Source organism: Anomalospiza imberbis, chromosome 4 (genome assembly GCF_031753505.1).
Source record: "Anomalospiza imberbis isolate Cuckoo-Finch-1a 21T00152 chromosome 4, ASM3175350v1, whole genome shotgun sequence".
NCBI lineage: Eukaryota > Metazoa > Chordata > Aves > Passeriformes > Viduidae > Anomalospiza > Anomalospiza imberbis.
In genome coordinates this window covers 20617874-20636269 of record NC_089684.1, presented here as the reverse complement: position 1 = coordinate 20636269, position 18396 = coordinate 20617874, and the positions used below count along the sequence as shown (strand labels likewise).

The 18396-nt window shown below is 38.9% G+C and overlaps 1 protein-coding gene across 4 annotated transcripts in view; it reads right to left on the bottom strand.

Moving 5' to 3' along the window:
* Positions 1–18396, bottom strand: part of COL25A1 (collagen type XXV alpha 1 chain) — a 302478-nt gene that overhangs the window by 9562 nt on the left and 274520 nt on the right. For 3 of the 4 annotated variants that reach the window (XM_068187412.1, XM_068187413.1, XM_068187414.1), the window contains 7 exons: positions 17884–17964; positions 15761–15796; positions 14868–14921; positions 9978–10031; positions 8860–8886; positions 8073–8126; positions 2346–2432 (listed from right to left, as the gene is read on the bottom strand). In XM_068187412.1, the coding sequence (XP_068043513.1) occupies positions 2346–2432; positions 8073–8126; positions 8860–8886; positions 9978–10031; positions 14868–14921; positions 15761–15796; positions 17884–17964 (393 nt within the window). Of the gene's footprint in view, positions 1–1811; positions 1890–2345; positions 2433–8072; positions 8127–8859; positions 8887–9977; positions 10032–14867; positions 14922–15760; positions 15797–17883; positions 17965–18396 lie in introns of all 4 variants that reach the window. The other variant, XM_068187415.1, reaches the window with a different exon arrangement.

The following is an 18396-nucleotide window of genomic DNA, read 5'->3' as shown; positions in this document are numbered from 1 at the left end:
GCAAAATCTTAAGGCCTGAACATACCTTGAGTGCACAGTGGAAGAAAACATCAGCAGTGGGAGCAGGGCAGTACTGATTATTTCAGTGCTTGGACAGTATGGCCACCTAACTTCTTCTCATGTTAGTGAGAGTCACTCCTTTTCTTTTCTGTTGCTACCCTACCTTCATGTATCTCCATGCATCCAGTAAGATCAGGGCCAGCTTTTGACCAGAGTCGTACTGGTTTTCATGGCTCTAATTCCGATCTACATGGCTGCCCAGGGTTTACTCAGGCAGTTCTATGCTCAGAATTAGGAGCACATACAATGTAACTAGACTATGCATAAGCAGAAAAAAATCAGGCCTTTAGATTTCTTAGAATTTAGAATACCAATACTTAATGTTAACCTACATGTGAAGACAATGGTTAATATGGATTTTGAATATACTTGCATGTGATCTGATGTGAATGACTTGCTGCCTAAACAAGAGACAGTGCTTCATGCTAAACAGCTTATTCTAGCAATTATCTACAAACAGAATATTTTTGACCCATCAATGATTGTTAGTGAATCTTCATATATAAATGATAATACAGAGACAGAGAAACATTTTTAAATTACAAAAGCATGCTTGATTATCCCCAACAAAATATGAGATATGGTTACCATTAATTGGAAGCAAACAACATGGACTATGGAATAATCTTAATGGACTATGTATTTACAATTAAAAAGCAACTGACTTCAAACAGAAGTGCTATAGTCAAAACCTACTTAAATTTAACATTCATCTCAGAGAACCGTGCTTAACCACCAAACAATATCAGAACATGCAGATCGAATTTTACTGTGAACAATTAAAAAGAAAATCCTCCTTGTATCTTTAGAAAATGTGTATGTACTACTTATTTGGGGTTTTCTTTCTTAAATGAAAAAGAGTTCCAACTTACTTTACCACTAAATAAAAATAATTGTTGCCAGATTGGTACAAGGGAGAGGGTCAAGAAGTAGCATTTTAGTATAGGTGGGAACTTGAATTCATGCTAGCACAGGGTGGGGAGTGTTGTGTGTATTCCAGGAGGGTAAGTTCCAGGGGTAAGACCATTATATTGAGGACATTAAATAACAAAGACAGTGAGGGTTTGGGCTGCACACCGTTATATTCTTACAAACATCAGGTAAGCTTTTTATTTCCAGATGTGTTTGAATGCTCTGATGAACAGGCCAGACACCACAAACATTACTTGTGGATGGTCTGAGAGACAAGCTCCAGCTTGGCTTACTGGAAACCTCAATTTTTAGAAACAGTATTTACATCCTTCTGTTTGTGACTCTCATTTTGGCCAAATTGTGAAAACATGCCCTTAAGGTGGTATGGATTTGGAAGGAAGACCAGGGTGCAGAGTAGCCACAGGACAGGCCAGGGTGTAGAACTGAGCCAGTGCAGACAGAAGTCATCAGACTTGATTAGAGGTGAATGTTGTACTGATTTCTACAACTGGGGTTCAGGGTGAGTGAGGCAATGGGTATTTTGCGAGGAAAGTAACAAACCAATGATTCTCAGGGAAAATGGAGGAAGGACACAAACTTATAAATTACCAGGTGATGAGGGAGCAAATTTCTGAGAGTTAGGCTTAAGGTGTCAACAAAAACGTGTGTTCTCTCGTGGTGATTATAATCACTTGAAGCAGCTGGTTTGTTCATGCACATGCACATGTTACGTGAAAAATGTAAAGTCAGCTCAGAAAAAACATTACTTTACATTGAGAATGGCTGACTACAAACAAAGGAACTGCATGCAGGGTTGGTAGGAAAGAGAAATACTGTACCAATTGGCAAGGGGCATCCAGCCCATCCAGGCCAGGCTGGCCTGGCTCCCCTTTTTCCCCCTTAATTCCACGGAATCCCTGTTTGTAAAGATTAACTTGCAATGTTACTGTCAAGGAAATGCCTTCAGTATTGACTTAAATGGAGTAAACAAAAAACAACAGAGAGGCAAGAGGAGCAAGCTGACTGCTTATGATTTAAGCCTGTGGGGCACTGATTCTGGCACATTCCAAATTTGGTTCCTTTTGAATGTATTTTGCAGAAAAAAAAAATGGAAAAAAAAAAAAAACAAAACAAACAAAAAACCCACTATCAAAACCTCACAAACTTAGCCCAAAGGTTTTAAGTCTGGTGCTTTAACCCCAATTAGGAGGTTTATAAACAAAGTCTGCTCCAGAATTTCCACTTAAGATGAAGCTGTGTTAACAAAGGGCAATGGGTTACACAGTAGCTGGTGCTTGTTCCTCTCCCCTCATCTCTTATTCCATCAGTTTACAGCAGGATGACTCATCTTCCAATACACAAGCAAGACGTACCAATGGGCAAGGTGCATCTAATCCAGGAGCACCCTGTTCTCCTTTCTCCCCTTTAGGCCCTTTTTTGCCTTTCTTTCCCTTTTCCCCCTGTGGATACAACGGTTTGGATAAAACAAGTTTCATTCTTTTGAAAAATAAATAAAGAAAGATTGGGTTTAAAGTTTGGGTTTTTTTCTTTTTAAGCCAATGGAGAGCTGAAAGGACACTTACCACTGTGTTCTGGTTTGGATGGTGCATTATGTGGAAAAATAAATTATATGATCACAAGCAAGAATTGCAATCAGTCTCTATTAGTTTGCGTTGGTATTTCATATCAGTATTATGAATGTTTTGAAACCTAGAACAGGGCTTGAAATCACTGATTTCTTGAGACAGAGGCAAATCTGCAAATCCCCCCAGTCTGCAGTCCAAAATAAAAAGTCTCCTATTTTGATAAGTGACAGCACTGAAGGGTACGTGCTCACTATGCTGAACTTGTCAGCTTCCCAGAGGATTTGCCACTAGTCAGATGTAACTTTGGGAGAGCAGAATCCATCAGCAGAGTCTTTTGATAAAAGATCTGTGGCACATATGCTGAAAAGGGATGACTGACTCAATTCCATCAGCTTCCAGGGTGTCACATCAAGGGTGAACCTGGCCAGGAGCATCCTTTACTAACTGACCCTCTGCACTCTGGTAAGAGTTTGGAACAAATCCTGTTCTCTGTGGTATCCAGAGAAACCCATGGACATCACCAAGGGTGTACTGCTGTCACTCCAAATACAACACGATCATTTCAAACCCTGTTACAGGAATCAAAACACTCAAACTGCTTGATGGAGAGGTGCTATGACACGTCCAACAATTTCATATTGTCTTGGTATCATAAAGTCATCAGAAGTGATAATTAGATTATTTATTTAAATATTTCAACATTCAAATACTCTGTCTGCTGCAGGCAATGCTTAATCTATTTGTTTTCAGTCCTTTGATTTCACACTGAGTTTCCTTTTCCAATGTGAAACTTCCAATGCTTTCATTCTCTTGGAAATTAGTTGATTCCGCTCAAGAAAGCTACCTGCAAAGATGACCTCACCTTCAAGCAGTATAAGAGGTTTAGAGAGATCATTTTATCACTGATTTCACACCAGTTGATCACAATGGTAAATGAGTTTCAGGTTGCTCTCAATTTCACAAAAATCAAAAAGGGATCACTTAAAAAAATAACAAATTGGACTAGGATTGTAAAAATGGGATAGGAAGGATGAGTAAATCAGGATATCACAAAGAAATGGTCATAGGAAAATTAGTATAACATTGGAGAACCAGCAAGTGAGGTTGTGGCTATTGGGAGAATTTAATTTGTGAGGAAAAGGGTAAAAAAGACAGAGGATTTGTAAGGAATGTGGGTAGAAGGAGAAGGAAGGAATGCCCCTTTGGAAAGACAGACAGATTTTGGTGAAGCATATTAAACAGACATTTAACTTGTTTCACACTGGTATGGAAAGGCTTAATCCACTAACAATAGAGAAAAATCATTTTTATACTTAAAAAAAGTTTATATAAATAATATTTTAAAAAGGAAGGAAAGCACATTAGTCATTTATTATAACAGGATACTTGACACATTCAAATAAAACAAAATGTTCCATGAACAAAACATACTGCATCCAAGTCATGATAGAAGCAAAGTTACTTGTCTATCTTTTCTGTGTGCCAAAAGGTCACAGGATAATATTTGGAAAAACAGCAATTCAAACATTACCAGATGATACCAATGATAAGATCCTTACAAAATGATAAGATTGTGATGTAAAAAAATCCTCACAAGACAAGAACCATATATTGGCTACATTTCCATCTCAAACCTACGAAGATGACAGTGTAGCAGAGCTCATTGCTCTATGCTATTTGTGCTCAATGTAGCACCAATATATTTGCAATGAGTGCATGCAAGCACAAAGCATGGACATACTCCAAAAAGGATTCTGAAAATGAACAGCACTGTTTGGTTTCTGACTATTTCTAAAATTTGTTGGACTTTTTGTTTCTTTAACTTCTTGTTTTACAAGCCAGCAGGTAACTATTTTCAACTTCCAGTTTTGCAGGCAGATCTATGATCTTATTCAAACTAATGCAGCAGTCACCTGTGTAGAAAAAAGTCTGAATTTCCTCAGTACTTTACTACATTTCCAAAGACTGAGTTCTTTCTTTTTAATCTTTGATCTTAACTCTTTATCCTGAACTATAAAAATCCATAGGAGTCATGAGGATTCTACATGTGATGAGGATTAAAAAAATATTCCTTTCTGTCCTTCCTCAGTGCCTAGAGAAATAAAAACTTCTGCAATACTATTATGGTTGGAACAATCTACAATCCTCACATGCACAGATTTCCATCAATGCAGAGTGTAGGGGAAAAGGATAATGCCTTTTCATCCTCTGGTCAGACACACCACACTCCTCTGTCAAAATCCATAACAACAGTCACAACTGTGCATCTGGGACTGGGGACCACTTCCCTCCCTTCCCCACAACACAATCTCTAATTTTCTCTGAGCTTATTAGTTTCTGAAAGGATTTTTATTTTCTATTCATACAACATGAACATACAAACCTTTTTTGTGATGAGTGCTCCTGGACTGTAATTTTATACGAGTAACTACAGCTAGAACACTTTAAAAATATTTTTACAGCCATGTTAAGAAGACATAATGCAAACACTGATCTGCTTTCACTGTAGCAGAACTACTGATGGCATAAAAGATATATCAGAAGTCTAGACCTCATCTCAATCTTAAGAAGTAAAGATTTATTCCCTGCATGTCTATGAAAAAAGTGTCAATGGTTCCCTTTAGAATGTTCATAATGATATGTATTTTTGCAGTGCAATTTAAGTTTCTTAACTAGAAACTCACTAATCTCAATTTGTGTGATGTCAGACCAATAGCCAATACTGTAGAAATATTTAAAAACCAAGAAATCATAAGCTAGATGGTCAACTTGTTTATCTGTTATTACAAAAATGATTTATATGTTGAAATGGGTGCTGTTACACCAATTTGGTCATAGATAATTAGTAATTTACATAATGAAAACCAGCAGAACACAGAAGACTTGTTATAATGAGAACTTGGATTAATTGCACTACTTTGTATCTTTTGAAAGTCAGCTTTCTATTTGGAAAATAAACTATTGATGCAGCTAAAGTAATTTTGGTGAAATAAGTTTGCTTGTATGATAGAAATATTCCCTAATTTATGGGAAAAATGCATTTAAACTGTGCAATGGAAGTGTGCAATGGCAGCTATATCTTCCATGACTTTTCACTGGCAAAGGCCTTCCTTTGCCTCCCAGTTTTCTTTAAATACTCTGGGAATTTTAATGAAGGTATTCAATCTCCATTTCTGCCCTGCAGACTTCCTGTCAATCCTCCTTCTGAAATCCCACACAACAGTATGTTTTTTGAAACATGCATCAGACTTGCTAACTACTTTATCCCATGCATTCTTCTCAGGAAACAGGGTTTGCCTTTTCATGAATTTTTAGGGGGATGGAGGACCAGAGTTCCAGAGATGTGTCCTGCAGCCCCAAGAGAACAAGTATCCACAGGCAACCTAAATCACAATGAACTCCGAAAAGGGTGTAGCCCTGCCACACACCATTCCCACATAAAATTCCCTCACTCTCTTGCAACTGGAAGTCCCATGTTTGACTTATCTAGCCAGTCCCCGGCAATCACAGTCTAATATCCAAAAGCAGCATGCTGGACTCTGGAACATGAAAACATTTTTACATCCTGAGTGCTGAATCTCATCTGTTCCATTTTCACATTATATTTGTATAAGCAAATTTTTTACCAGCTTTCCATCTTTTCTTCTAGAAATCTTCTGGAGCTCTGGTGACTGAAATTTTTTCTGCATATCTGCTCTAGCTGTACATGGAAACACAGACTCAAAGTCTGGCTGAAAGGGAGTTCTGGAGGTTGCCTAAGATTCCCATCGTATTCCCATCCTAGACCAGGTTCCGCAGTGCTCCTTGGGCAGGGGTTCAGCCCCCTCTCTGGACTCATTGTCCCAGTGCTGTGCTGTCCTCCTTGTGAACAATTGCTCTGAACCTCTCAGGAGCACCTTGTGGTCCTGCATTTCCCCATTTGCCATTACCCAGAGAGTTTTGCTCTACCATCTTTTTATCTCCCCTTTTGAGTAGTTTGGCTATTCCATTGTCAGACCAAGCCTGTCCACCTCCTCCACCCTCTGCTCCTGGTTGTGTTTGCCCCAGACGCCTGCCAGCTTGGTAACCTTCTTACTCTCTCTTTTCTTGAACTCAAAAACTTTTTTCTTAAGGCTCAAAAGACCATCTGCAGTATTCAAGCAACCTCACTGGAACTGATAAGGGAGGCATAATTACTTATTATGTAATTTTTTATCTTCTGGACACAACTCTTCGAATGCATCCCAGGGTGAGAACACACTGTTAAGCTCATTCAATTTGGCACTTGCTGTAACTCCCACTTAGCACAAAGAGCATTTTGACCATCACCTCACTGAGTTGGCAGTTATCAGCTACACCTTTAGACTGACAGCTGCTCTCAAGGAGAAAAGCTGTTCACTGTTGACAGACCTGCACTCTGAGAGCAAGCAAGGGCTCACCATTCATTGTGATTACTCTGCCAGGTCAAACACTGCCTTTATAATATTCATAGAGCACGTGCTTAAACAACTGTTGTTCTGCAAAATCAGTACCTTACCAGTGATCTCTAAGCTCAAAACATACCAAGCAATACACCGAGGGACAAAAGGGAAGCATGAATTTCATAATACCCTTTTCAATGCATTCTTGGGAAGTGTTTTGCCTAACCAGATAAAGAAATGGAAATGAACTCTAACACTCAGTGTGACTTTTTAGCCCCGCTTCTTGTTTAGGACACCGTAACGATTAATCCAGCCTAACCCTGCATATGTCAGCTTGACAAAAACATTGGTCTGAGCTGGAAAAATCATCTGCTGCATGTATGGACTTTTACATTAAGTGGCTTGGTGTGAGTTCTAATTCAGCAATTTTAGCAGCAGGGCTTTGTGTTGGATAGCAATGGAAGAGATTTGCTCATGAAGTTTCTCCACATACACAGTAAGTCCTGCATTGTTTTTTTACTAAACAGATTTCCAAGTCACTGTGTCTGGACACCGAAGATGAAGTCAGGCTGTTTCTGTTAACTTCACTGTCTAGTTGTTTTACCAGAAGGGTAGAATATATGATTCAATTTAAATCCACAAGTACCACAAAGTCCTTATCTGCAAATAAAACATTACCAAAAATAAAATTCAAACAGTTCTTGTCTTAGACACTTGGTGTGGAACAGATAGCATGTACAGGCATGCTACACCAGGATCAACCACTAGTATGCAAATACTGTCAGGGAACAGAGATGGGCTCTTCAGTATAAAATCACTACCAGAACAACTAATGTCTGCATTAAATATTCCAGGATTTTAAAAAGTGCAGGATGGATTGGAGAAGATGAGCCTAAAAAAATGCTTTGCTTTTAGACAATGTTAGTATTTCTAGTCCTGTATATATACATACATTTTTGTGTTTTTTCATGATTTTGCTCTAATGTGTATCTGTGACTTGCCTTTTGGCACACAGTAAGAACAAAGGTAAGTTTTAATGGGACAATTTATAGTGTAAAGACAGCAGAACTGATTAGCTGAGGAATCAAACAACAGTTATAAACACTGTGGTCACCTTTTCTCCCTTTTCTCCGGTATCACCCTTTTCTCCTCGAGGACCAGGGAAACCCTATAAAAACAAAGCGGACAAAGATAGGTTGACTTTTATTAGCATGCAGATAGTTTTCAAACACTCCTGGAAAACCTAAAAAGATGATTTCACTACATGCTCTGTACATTTATTATGTGTGGACACATTCACAGACACAAGAGCATGCGAGACAAGTAAGTCACAGAGGTTGGTAGAGACATTTTGGCAGGTACAGAAAGAAATCATACCACTCAAACTAGCAATCATCCATGCTACATGGCATATGTGCATTCTTAAAAAGACTCCTCCAAGTTAGGGATTTCAGAGTAGGACTACAGAAAAGGACTTTCAGTAAGTCTTTTTAGCATGCCAAAGAAAGAGCCTATGTTTTGAAACACATCCCTTACTATGGAATGATTCTCTTTAATTAGAATAAATTTAGTTAACTAAGTGCTAAGTGACCCCTTGTTCTTCTACAAATGAGTCATCAGAATATTTTCTTAGCAAGCATTTTTTCAGCCTACTGACATCCAAAGGACCAAGTACTTGTATTGCTAAGCACTAATATCTGGTGGTGTCTGTCGATAAGGGCTGTACATTGCACAATCTTTGACCTCTTTACCACAGAGAAAGAGCAAACGCAGCACTCAGCACACTCTCTGCAGGTCCTGCATGCACGCTAAAGGGCAGCAAAGGTATTGTGCTCCATAAGAGATTTCTTGGCAGACTCTTACTGACCCCTGAGAGTGCCCTGGTCACACACATTACTTACATCAAGGCCAGGCTCGCCGTCTTTGCCCTGCCAAAGAACCACAGGAACTGCATTAGCTTCCCTCAGACAAGACTTTGCTGCCCATGTTTAACATTTCCAGGAACTGATAACCTGACTGCAAAATTTTGCTTGACTGTAAAATTTTGTTTGCAGGCAGATTCCAGAAGCAAGCTAAAAATACAAAACCAGCTAAAAACCTATAAAATTTTATTTTTAGTTTGAAGGAATGGGAAACAGAAATAGCATTAAAAAAAAAATTAACCCACAAAGGTGATCCTCACATAAAAAAACATGGCAAGCTAATTTAACACTCCATGGAGCCTGAAAACTCTCCAGACACTGACTGCTGATCCAATTAAATGGATCCAATTAAACCACAGGTCTGTATTCCAGCTTAAATTAATTAATCAAATGGATTAGACTGGAGAGGTTATGGAAACACTAAGTCTCCTGGTTGTGCCTGGCCAAGCTCATTTACATGACTTTCCTTGCGTCAAAGTACAGAACAGACTTGTGTATATGTACACACCTGACCCAGTCATTAGCAGTGCAAACAGGGAAAGCCAACTGATTTTATTGGGGATATCGTTGTCAGGCCAAAGGAAGTTCTCCCTCATATTTTAGAAATTGATAACATAATTCAAATTATTGATTTAAAACAAATAATTTCACCTATGAGTGAGCAACAATGGAATTCTCACGTAACTTCTGAGTAGATGGCACAGAAATGAAAACAAAACAGGTCTCTGAAGCAACAAACAAAACAAAAACATAAAGGCAATGACATTAAGAAAATCACAGCTTTCCACAGTTCCTCCTGAACTCCCGGCACTCTCAAATGGTCCCCAGGCAGCTGATAGCCAAAGGCTGCTGAACCAGGAGCACCTGCATTCTGCATATCCTCTCTCTTGCTGGTTCATGTCAGGTCTGTTTTTTTGTGTGCATGGGTAGAAACTCAAGAGTGTGATACAAAACACTGACCTTGCACTGTCAGGGTTTATTGTCAATCTCTGCCTTTTCCAACTAATTCTACTGCTAGGTGAAAATCAGCCATAAAGCACACAAAGTTTAGTCAGGGAGGGATGAAAAGTGCAGTGTGTACAAACTGTGCAACTTACAGGCAAGCCGTATGGTCCTCTGGGTCCAGGGTCACCTACAGTTCCCTTCTCACCCTAAGAAAAGATTACAGAACAAGCAAACAAAAACACTGGCTATCTTAGAAATTATCTCTACCAAGTGCTTTAGGTTAAAGTTTATGCATTCCTAAGTATTTTGAGTGAAAAATATCCAAACCCATTTATTTTTATTAAATGTTTAAGGGAGAAAGAGAAGGTGTGTAATACCATTCTTTCTAAGAAGAATGATTTTTTTAGGCATATGATATCACATTCATTTCTAAATACGTTAGTAACTGAAAATATGTTTCAAGTGAACGAGCACTAGTGTCAAGTTTAAGCTTTTGACAGCTTAATGTTGCTCTCAGTAAAAATACAAAGTTGTAATGAAAACTGAGGATATACAGTATCAAGCTGTATATACACACAGCAGCTGAGATGCAACACAGTGACAGGCAAAAATAATGTGTCAGTCAAAGCTTGATTTAAGTAGGCAATGCTATTAACAGTGACATTGTGAAGAATATCCTATGCACTGTGCTGTGTTACTAAATCCTCTACTGGATTCTAGATAAGTGATGTAAATACTCTGGTTTATTAAAATCAAAACTACTGTAATAATATGCAAGACAAACAAGTACAGAGATTACTCCAGAAGTCTGATCTCATTCTGCACTAAAATTCATGGGGAAATTACCAGTTTCCAGAGGGGTGCTGCCAAAGTAATTTTGCAAGCTTAATACAGGGTAAACTTTTCCAAATGGAATGGAATTACAAGGCGACGAATTTCAGGCTGACAGTAATAATCACCTTTGCTCTCTAATTGTTCTTTACCAAGATTGATATGAAGTTAAGCTTCCCAAGCCAGCCAGGACTAGCCTGTGTAACTGCAAGCACAGGTCCCTGTGAGCTTGGTAGGGAGTCCGGGCTGGGGAGAAGGTGTGGAAAGCAGTCTTGGTTCAGACTGTTCTTTCTTCTAAATGAAATCCATCAGAAAAGCCTTTCACTCTGGAGAGAACTAAATGGCTTGAAGTGTTGATGAAATAAAAGAAGAAAATCCTGACCACCTCTAGTTTTCAAAGCTCCTACTCTGGATTTGTTATGCAGGGTGACTTGGATCCCTTCATCACTCCCTTTGCTGAACACACCCTAATGCAGGGCTTCCTGCAAGGCTCTTGGTGTGCACAGGTGCTGTGTTTCATCCTAGCATGTGCTGCACTTATGCTCATGAGAGAATTCTCTGTATTGCACACACTGGTGTGCTGTTATTTACTACTTGCTAGTAATTCATTAATGATTCTACCATTAAAAACACAAGACAGAGATGTAGATGTGTACCTAATCAATAGTGGTGATCACTGACACAGCCAAGTACTTGGCACAGCTCTGAAAATGGGCTGCTATGTCTAAATTTCATTGACTGAATTATACAAAAAAGGCAGGCACCAGAATAAATGGGACCTTAACCAGTGGTTGAATAATGCCAGCAATAAGGAGTTTGTTGGAGTAACTGACATTTGATCTGGTTTAAATACTTAGTATTTTTACTTAGATGTGCACTTGCTTTAGTCTAGAGATAATGAGATGTGCAGTGTAAGGTCTTTCTGGATTCTGCTACTAATTTCCGAGTAATTTCTAAGCAGCATTTAGGCTGGATACCCTGGCAGGACAATAGGAGGTTCACCTGATTTTAAAAACAATAAATCCCGTGCAGCTTTAAAGCTTTCTGCTAAGAAGAAACTAATGTGCTGACCTATGTAGGTAAGAGCTAAAAATCTCTTTGATCAGTACTTGAAATATGTCAAGATCAGTTATGCGTCTTTTTTTTTTTTTTCTTTAATTTTCAACAGCAAGATGACTGTACAAACTCCTCTCAAGATAGGCTTATAACATTGCTAAACATATGGTAGACAAAAAAATACTGAATGTATCAGTCTAGGAAATAATCAGGTCTGTTATGTATGAATATATTTGGAGAACTGTATCTCAGAATTTTTTGCCTCCAATACAAAGCACATGCTGAAACATGTTTGGAATATCAGATGAGGTTCTGAATGTTCATGGATTATATGAGATTAATGGACTGTCATGAGCATACTGCCCTCAAGCATCACAATTTCCTTGAGGGTAGCAGATATTGGCAAACTTCAATATTTTGTTTTAATTTTTTTTTTTTTTGTGAGACAATCCATCAGTGTTCAAAGAATAGAAACCATAACCTATGTTTTTGCCTCCTATTTCACTTCAGTCTCCTGAATCATGGACAAATATGAATTACAATTTGGATGAATAAAGCAGAATAATCCGTGTCTCCATTAGGATAGATAGGGAGATTTCATAACCTTGTCATGGTGAGAAATATTTTAACCAAATTAAAGAGAATGCACTTTAGCTACTAGTACTAACTGTGTGTAATGATGACAGTGCTGCACAGGCTATACATCTGAAAGCTAAAATCAATCTCAAAACCAGGTCCTTGTCATCAATGAAAAAAAAATAAAAAAAGAAACTGTTTATTTCCAGCTCTCAGATTCCTTTAGCCAGTCAAGAAGCTGGATATACATTATGCCTGTCATCACCCTTCAGGCTTATATGTCCCCTTTCATCAGTAGTAGCTGAAGATGACTGTTTTCCAGTGTTCTCTGCTTCCCTTTCACTCTAGACAGCATGTACGTGAAAATAATAAGTACACAGATTCAGAGGCCTATTATGACCTACTCCTCCACTTTAATAAAGATGGGTCTCAGTAAAATCTCTCTAAGCACCTGGCAAGATGTTATTCCAATAGCTGAAAATTAGTAAGAACTAATAGACACCATCATAATAAATTATACTAATTCACATTATTAATTCCTCTTTCAGTTTCTACTAAAAAACTCATAAAACCATGTTATAATGTCATGATTTTCTTATTCTACCTTGTCATTGTCTAAATAGACTTTGTATAAAGATGATCTGACATTTTCTATTTTAATAGTTAACTGAAAATCAACAACCCACCCTAATTTGCACAACAGTCTGTTCTATCTCAGAGTAGTAATTGAGCTTCACCTCAAATGCAGCCCGTGCAACAATGAATTAATGATTATTCTGTTATACAGCCCTAATGCCCTCTTAGATTTATACTGGCCCAAGGTTTTTCTTATCAATACAGAAAAAATGGGGTCCTAGCCAGTGAACACTGGCCCTGTGAACACTGTTTTTAATTAAAAAGTAAATCCTGAAATCTGCAGACAAAAATATTTCCCCTCCTGCTTTGATGTAAACAAGTTCAACAGTTGCAAATCCAAGTTGTAAAACAGCATTAAAATACATGATTTGTTATTTAAATAATGAGACATGTATCAACACTGTGCACCTGTTACATAACTATGCTACAAACAACTTCTCCCAAATGGTATTGAATAAATAAATGAACAATTTAAGCAACAATCCTGCTGGTTGCCTGCTTGGGAAAAAAACCTTCCATCTGTCTTCCTCCCATTCATTTAGCTCCACACAAAATAGTGGGTGTGTAGGAATTTTCTGCACACCTTGGTCTCTCTATTTTTGTGAAGTTGTCCTTCTGTGCTCATACAATCACTGATTTACATCACAGCAATTCCTATCCCCTTTGTATCTACTGCTTTTCAACAGCTACAGTAGGGCTTATTCCAAATCCAGCTGTATGACTTCTTATGACCTTGAATACCCTTACAAGAAAAAAACATTACTAGCTGTCTTCCACAGATGAAAAGAATAGTTTATGTTATATTTCATTGTCAAAGACATTTCAACTGGTAGTACACATGCATATCCTTCAATACAAAAGGTCATAATGCAAGAAAGAAATGAAGAAATGTATGGTATTTTTATATACTTCTACATGCGTATCAGTTAGAGAATGTACAACTATCTTTTAAGATTAGAGGTTCTTCAACTATCTTTTCACAGAGTTGACATATATTTTGTCCTAATTGAAGAAAAAAAAAAAAAAAAGAATCAATAATCCCCTAGAAAAACAAAAAATACTCAAGTCCTTCAGGCACTTAACTAGCCTGAGTGGTAACTGCAGCCTACTGTACAGTTTACTTTGGACTGTGCTGCATGTCTTGTATTTATCCCTCAGTACACACCTGTGTAAAAACGAATCTTACCTTTCTCAGATGAAGCTAACTGGACCTCTGCCATGCGGCTGTGTCCTTTTTACAGCTAGTCTGAAGATGTTTTAGCACAGTTGTTTTGTTCAAGTGAGGAAGTCAAAGAGACAAAGTTCTGGACTGGTAACCTCTTCGGAGGTTTTAGGATATCATCTTCTGGTTTGTTGTAAAAGTTGATGGTTGTATTTTTAAAGGTGACAGGCTTATAGCTAAAGATTAGAGTTCCTATCCTATTTCCACTGGAGAAAATTTACTGTGAATATTTCAAAATTAAATAGCAGGGCTCCTATCTTCTAAGCTTAAAAAAAAGTTTAAGTTTTACAGAGGCTGGAGATATTTTTCCTGGATAAAAATATTTAAGTGAATATAGGAGAGAAGTACTCCTTTTTTTGCCATTGCATTCTTATATAATCAGATCACACTATCTTCTTTTGTACCAGGTTGTTCTCAATTTGCATAACATAATGAAACCAATGAAAATCATGTTCTCTTTGTGGCACTGTGAACTAGGAAGTCCAGTCAATTTCTTACTGATTAGTCATTTCAAAATACCAGCTCCCCTGGAGTTAATGAGTTACAATGTCAATCTCAAACAGATAATGTGTGTGTAAGGAGAACACATACGCAGTTCTGGCGTGCTCCTCTACAGGTGAGATACTGTTCTGTAACATCTAGGCACAGTATGATTCCCCTGTGCCATTTTCCCACTGTGGCAGTCACTTTGTAGGGAGGAGCACTCGGAACATATACTTACTCTCTCTCCTTTGGGACCTGCAGGGCCATGGGGACCAACTGGGCCATCTATGCCCTACAAAAAGGAACAAACAGAGTAAGAGAGAGGGCTTGTTCTTACAACTCTTTAGTTTTAATAGCTATCTTGTACACAAGAACTAACATGGAATCAGTCTTCACTGGTTGAAAATTTGGATTTAATTGTGACGCAACCTATTTGGCTTTCAAAACTCCACCTATAACCTCTCCTGTTACAAGGCAGAGTGTCTTTCTTCTATTTGGTGTTCACTACATCCATGGAAGCAATCAGATTCACAAAGATCTTAAACAGATTGGAAGAAGATGGAAGGGTCAAAAAAAGATATTTAATTTTTTTTAAATTGCATATTCTTTAAATTGAAATGTCCATCTGTAAGATGGACTTAGCTATTGCAGGGATCAATGAGAATCTTACTTCCAAGATATAATTCCTTCACTGCATAGATTTTTTTATCGTTCAAGAAAGCAAAAGATTTAACATCTTTGACATGCAATGTAACAATGTGTAGATGAACCCCAGCACATCTGCATCTCCTTCACTGATTCCATATTAGCACTGAACAGCTATGTTCTCCTGTAAGCTAAATCCCTAACCTTACTCAGGAAAACTAGCAACCCAACCAAGGCAGCTGTCCAACCAAAAATCAAAACTAAGCTGCCTTTTTAAGGTTCAGAGCCCCTTCTCCAGAGAACTACATTCTCTTTCCCATACATATTGCCCTAGGAACTGCTTGAAGCCCCCTCTTACGCAGCAGGGAAAACGCCTGCAGCACTTGGCCTTCCTTCCTGTGTGCAGTGAGCGAGCTTGGCTGGCATGGCCCTGGGAAGCACACGGACTCAGCCACGAAGGGGGACACAGAAAGACAAGGGACTCACCCGGGCTCCTGGCTTCCCGTCTAAGCCAGATGCTCCCTGTGTGGTTAGGTGGAAGCATGGATGATGGGCACGACACGAATGACAAGAACGTGAGATTAGTAAGTGGTGCTGATGAATAAACACAATTCAAACGCACAGTACACGCTGTGACAGGGTTCTGGAGTAGGTATCACATCACTACAGCATGTTAGTTAAAAATTCACATGAAACACCAAGAGCCTGATTCTGTTCTCGCTTCAGTGTAACACCACTGACCCACCCCTGCCATTACATCAAATATATTAGAGCAGAATACTGTCAGGCTATAGAAGCACTACAAACACCAGATGGTAGGGTGTTTTCGAGCCTGAAAACACAAATATTTACTTTGTCATTTACTCGCATGCTTTCTGATTTGTAAATAGCGACAATACTGAATAGTATACACAAAGGAAGAAAAATGTGTGTTAACTGCGATAGGAAATATTTAAGTGCAAGAATACTGCATTATGCAGCCAACAAAATCTGGATCCTGACCACAATGGGCTCATTCATTTCCAAGAGCCCGGGAGACAATCACATTTCCTGTTTTCCCGCTCTGCTCCCGGCTCAGAGCACAGGCACGGGCTGCGGTGAGCTGAGCCTCAGCATCCTTGGGGCCGGGGGGACCCCTCGTGGGCTCCGTGCGAACAACAGAGCAGCGGCCGGGGACGCGGGGGACACTGCTCGGGACACCGGCAATAATCCGGGGAACACCGCCCGGGGGACACTGCTCGGGACATCGGCAATAATCCGGGGAACACCGCCCGGGGGACACTGCTCGGGACACCGGCAATAATCCGGGGAACACCGCCCGGGGGACACTGCTCGGGACACCGGCAATAATCCGGGGAACACCGCCCGGGGGACACTGCTCGGGACACCGGCAATAATCCGGGGAACACCGCCCGGGGGACACTGCTCGGGACACCGGCAATAATCCGGGGAACACCGCCCTCCTAAAAAATCTAGCCAAACCAAGCCCCAAACAAACCCAGCTAAAATCTCCGGCCAACTCAAGAAAACGAGCCGTTTTTTGGAACGTCTAGCGCTTGGACTTTGCTCCTGAAAATGACATTTAGAAGTAGCAAGCAGGAGCAAGACAAGATCTTGTAAATTTGGAAAACCTAGTAGCATATTTTGTTCTGGAGTTTCTTCTACCTTGTAGCAATTTTCAGAGTATCTGCTCATGCCTCCAAAACTCACTCTCTACAGATATGTAACTGTCAATGTGAAAGTGAGTTTTATTTTTCTCAAAATAAATTCAAATTCTCAGTGATGATGACCTTGTCCATAGGCCCTGCACATAATTCTTGAAAATATTAATCAGAGAGGTTTGTGCTCCTTTTAGGTCAACTAAGTCTTTTTTCTCCATTTTACTGTTAACAATGTCATCACTGGGAGCAATCCTCATACAATAACAACAGCAAAGAGGAAAAATGAACTCCTCTTCTGAGAAAAAAAATAAAGCTGCCTTTTCAGCCTGCTTTCAAACATATATAGTATTTTCTATTTTATCAACCTAAATTTTAAGAACTCTCATGTTTCCATATTTTTAAGGTTCTTCACTAGTAAGACAAAATTCATGCCAAACACCCAGGATGGGAATTTTCTAAAGAATAAGGCAAAAATAAGAATCCAGGGGGAAAAAAAAAACAAAAAACCACCAAAAAATGCAACTAAATTCCCTAAACCAATTTTTAGCTTTCCTCAAATAGACCTCTCAATTTGAACTGCAGAAGTGCAATAAGAGGAAGAATAACTGAGATGGGGGACAGGGAAGACTGCTTTTTTAATGGAAACACCATACAACACTTGAATAACAGCATGACTAATGTAATGGGGGTGATGACATCCTTGTGACACTGAACACTCTCAACTGACACATAACAACAACAACAACAAAATCCTGACAGCACTGGGTTTTACAGGACATTACTTGGGATGATAGCACAGATTTGGGACAAAAAAAAACAAGACTGATGCTCTGCTCCAATATGGTATATTCTGTGTATGCTATTGAGTAAATCAGAGTTGCTCATGAGGAGTAGAAAGAGATGTTTGTGATTTGCACTGAAATTGAATAGTTGGGGTTTTTTACTTACTGGAAGACCAAGGGGCCCTCTGTCACCCTTTTGACCTGGTTCACCCTTCAATCCTTTAAGACCATTTAACCCTGGTTCACCCTAAATGTAAAAGTATAAATGCCAAATTTTTGGTGCTATAATGGGTGCTTAAGCTAGGATAGAAGAAGCCAGTCTCAGAAGTAGCTGCAAATTCCAGTTTAAAACAAATTCAACCTTCTCAGCTTGCTGGCAATTTACATACTGATTTAATAGTGGGCAAAAGTACCTGGGAGGTGTCTGCTTGAGATTAAAAATCTGTGTAAAAAAAACTACATGAAACTTATGGGTACCAGATTTTTAAAATCTTTTCCTAATAATTATTCTATAGTTAGATGGTTTGAATTAAGCATGAGTTTCAGGGAGTTCAAATCCCATAAACCACCCTATGCAGATAATTCAAACTGAAAAGAAAATGTTCATAAAAGTAAGCCTCAAAACTGTAGGTTTCTAGAGTGAGATCTCCTGAAAAGTACATTTGGAAGGAAGTAATAT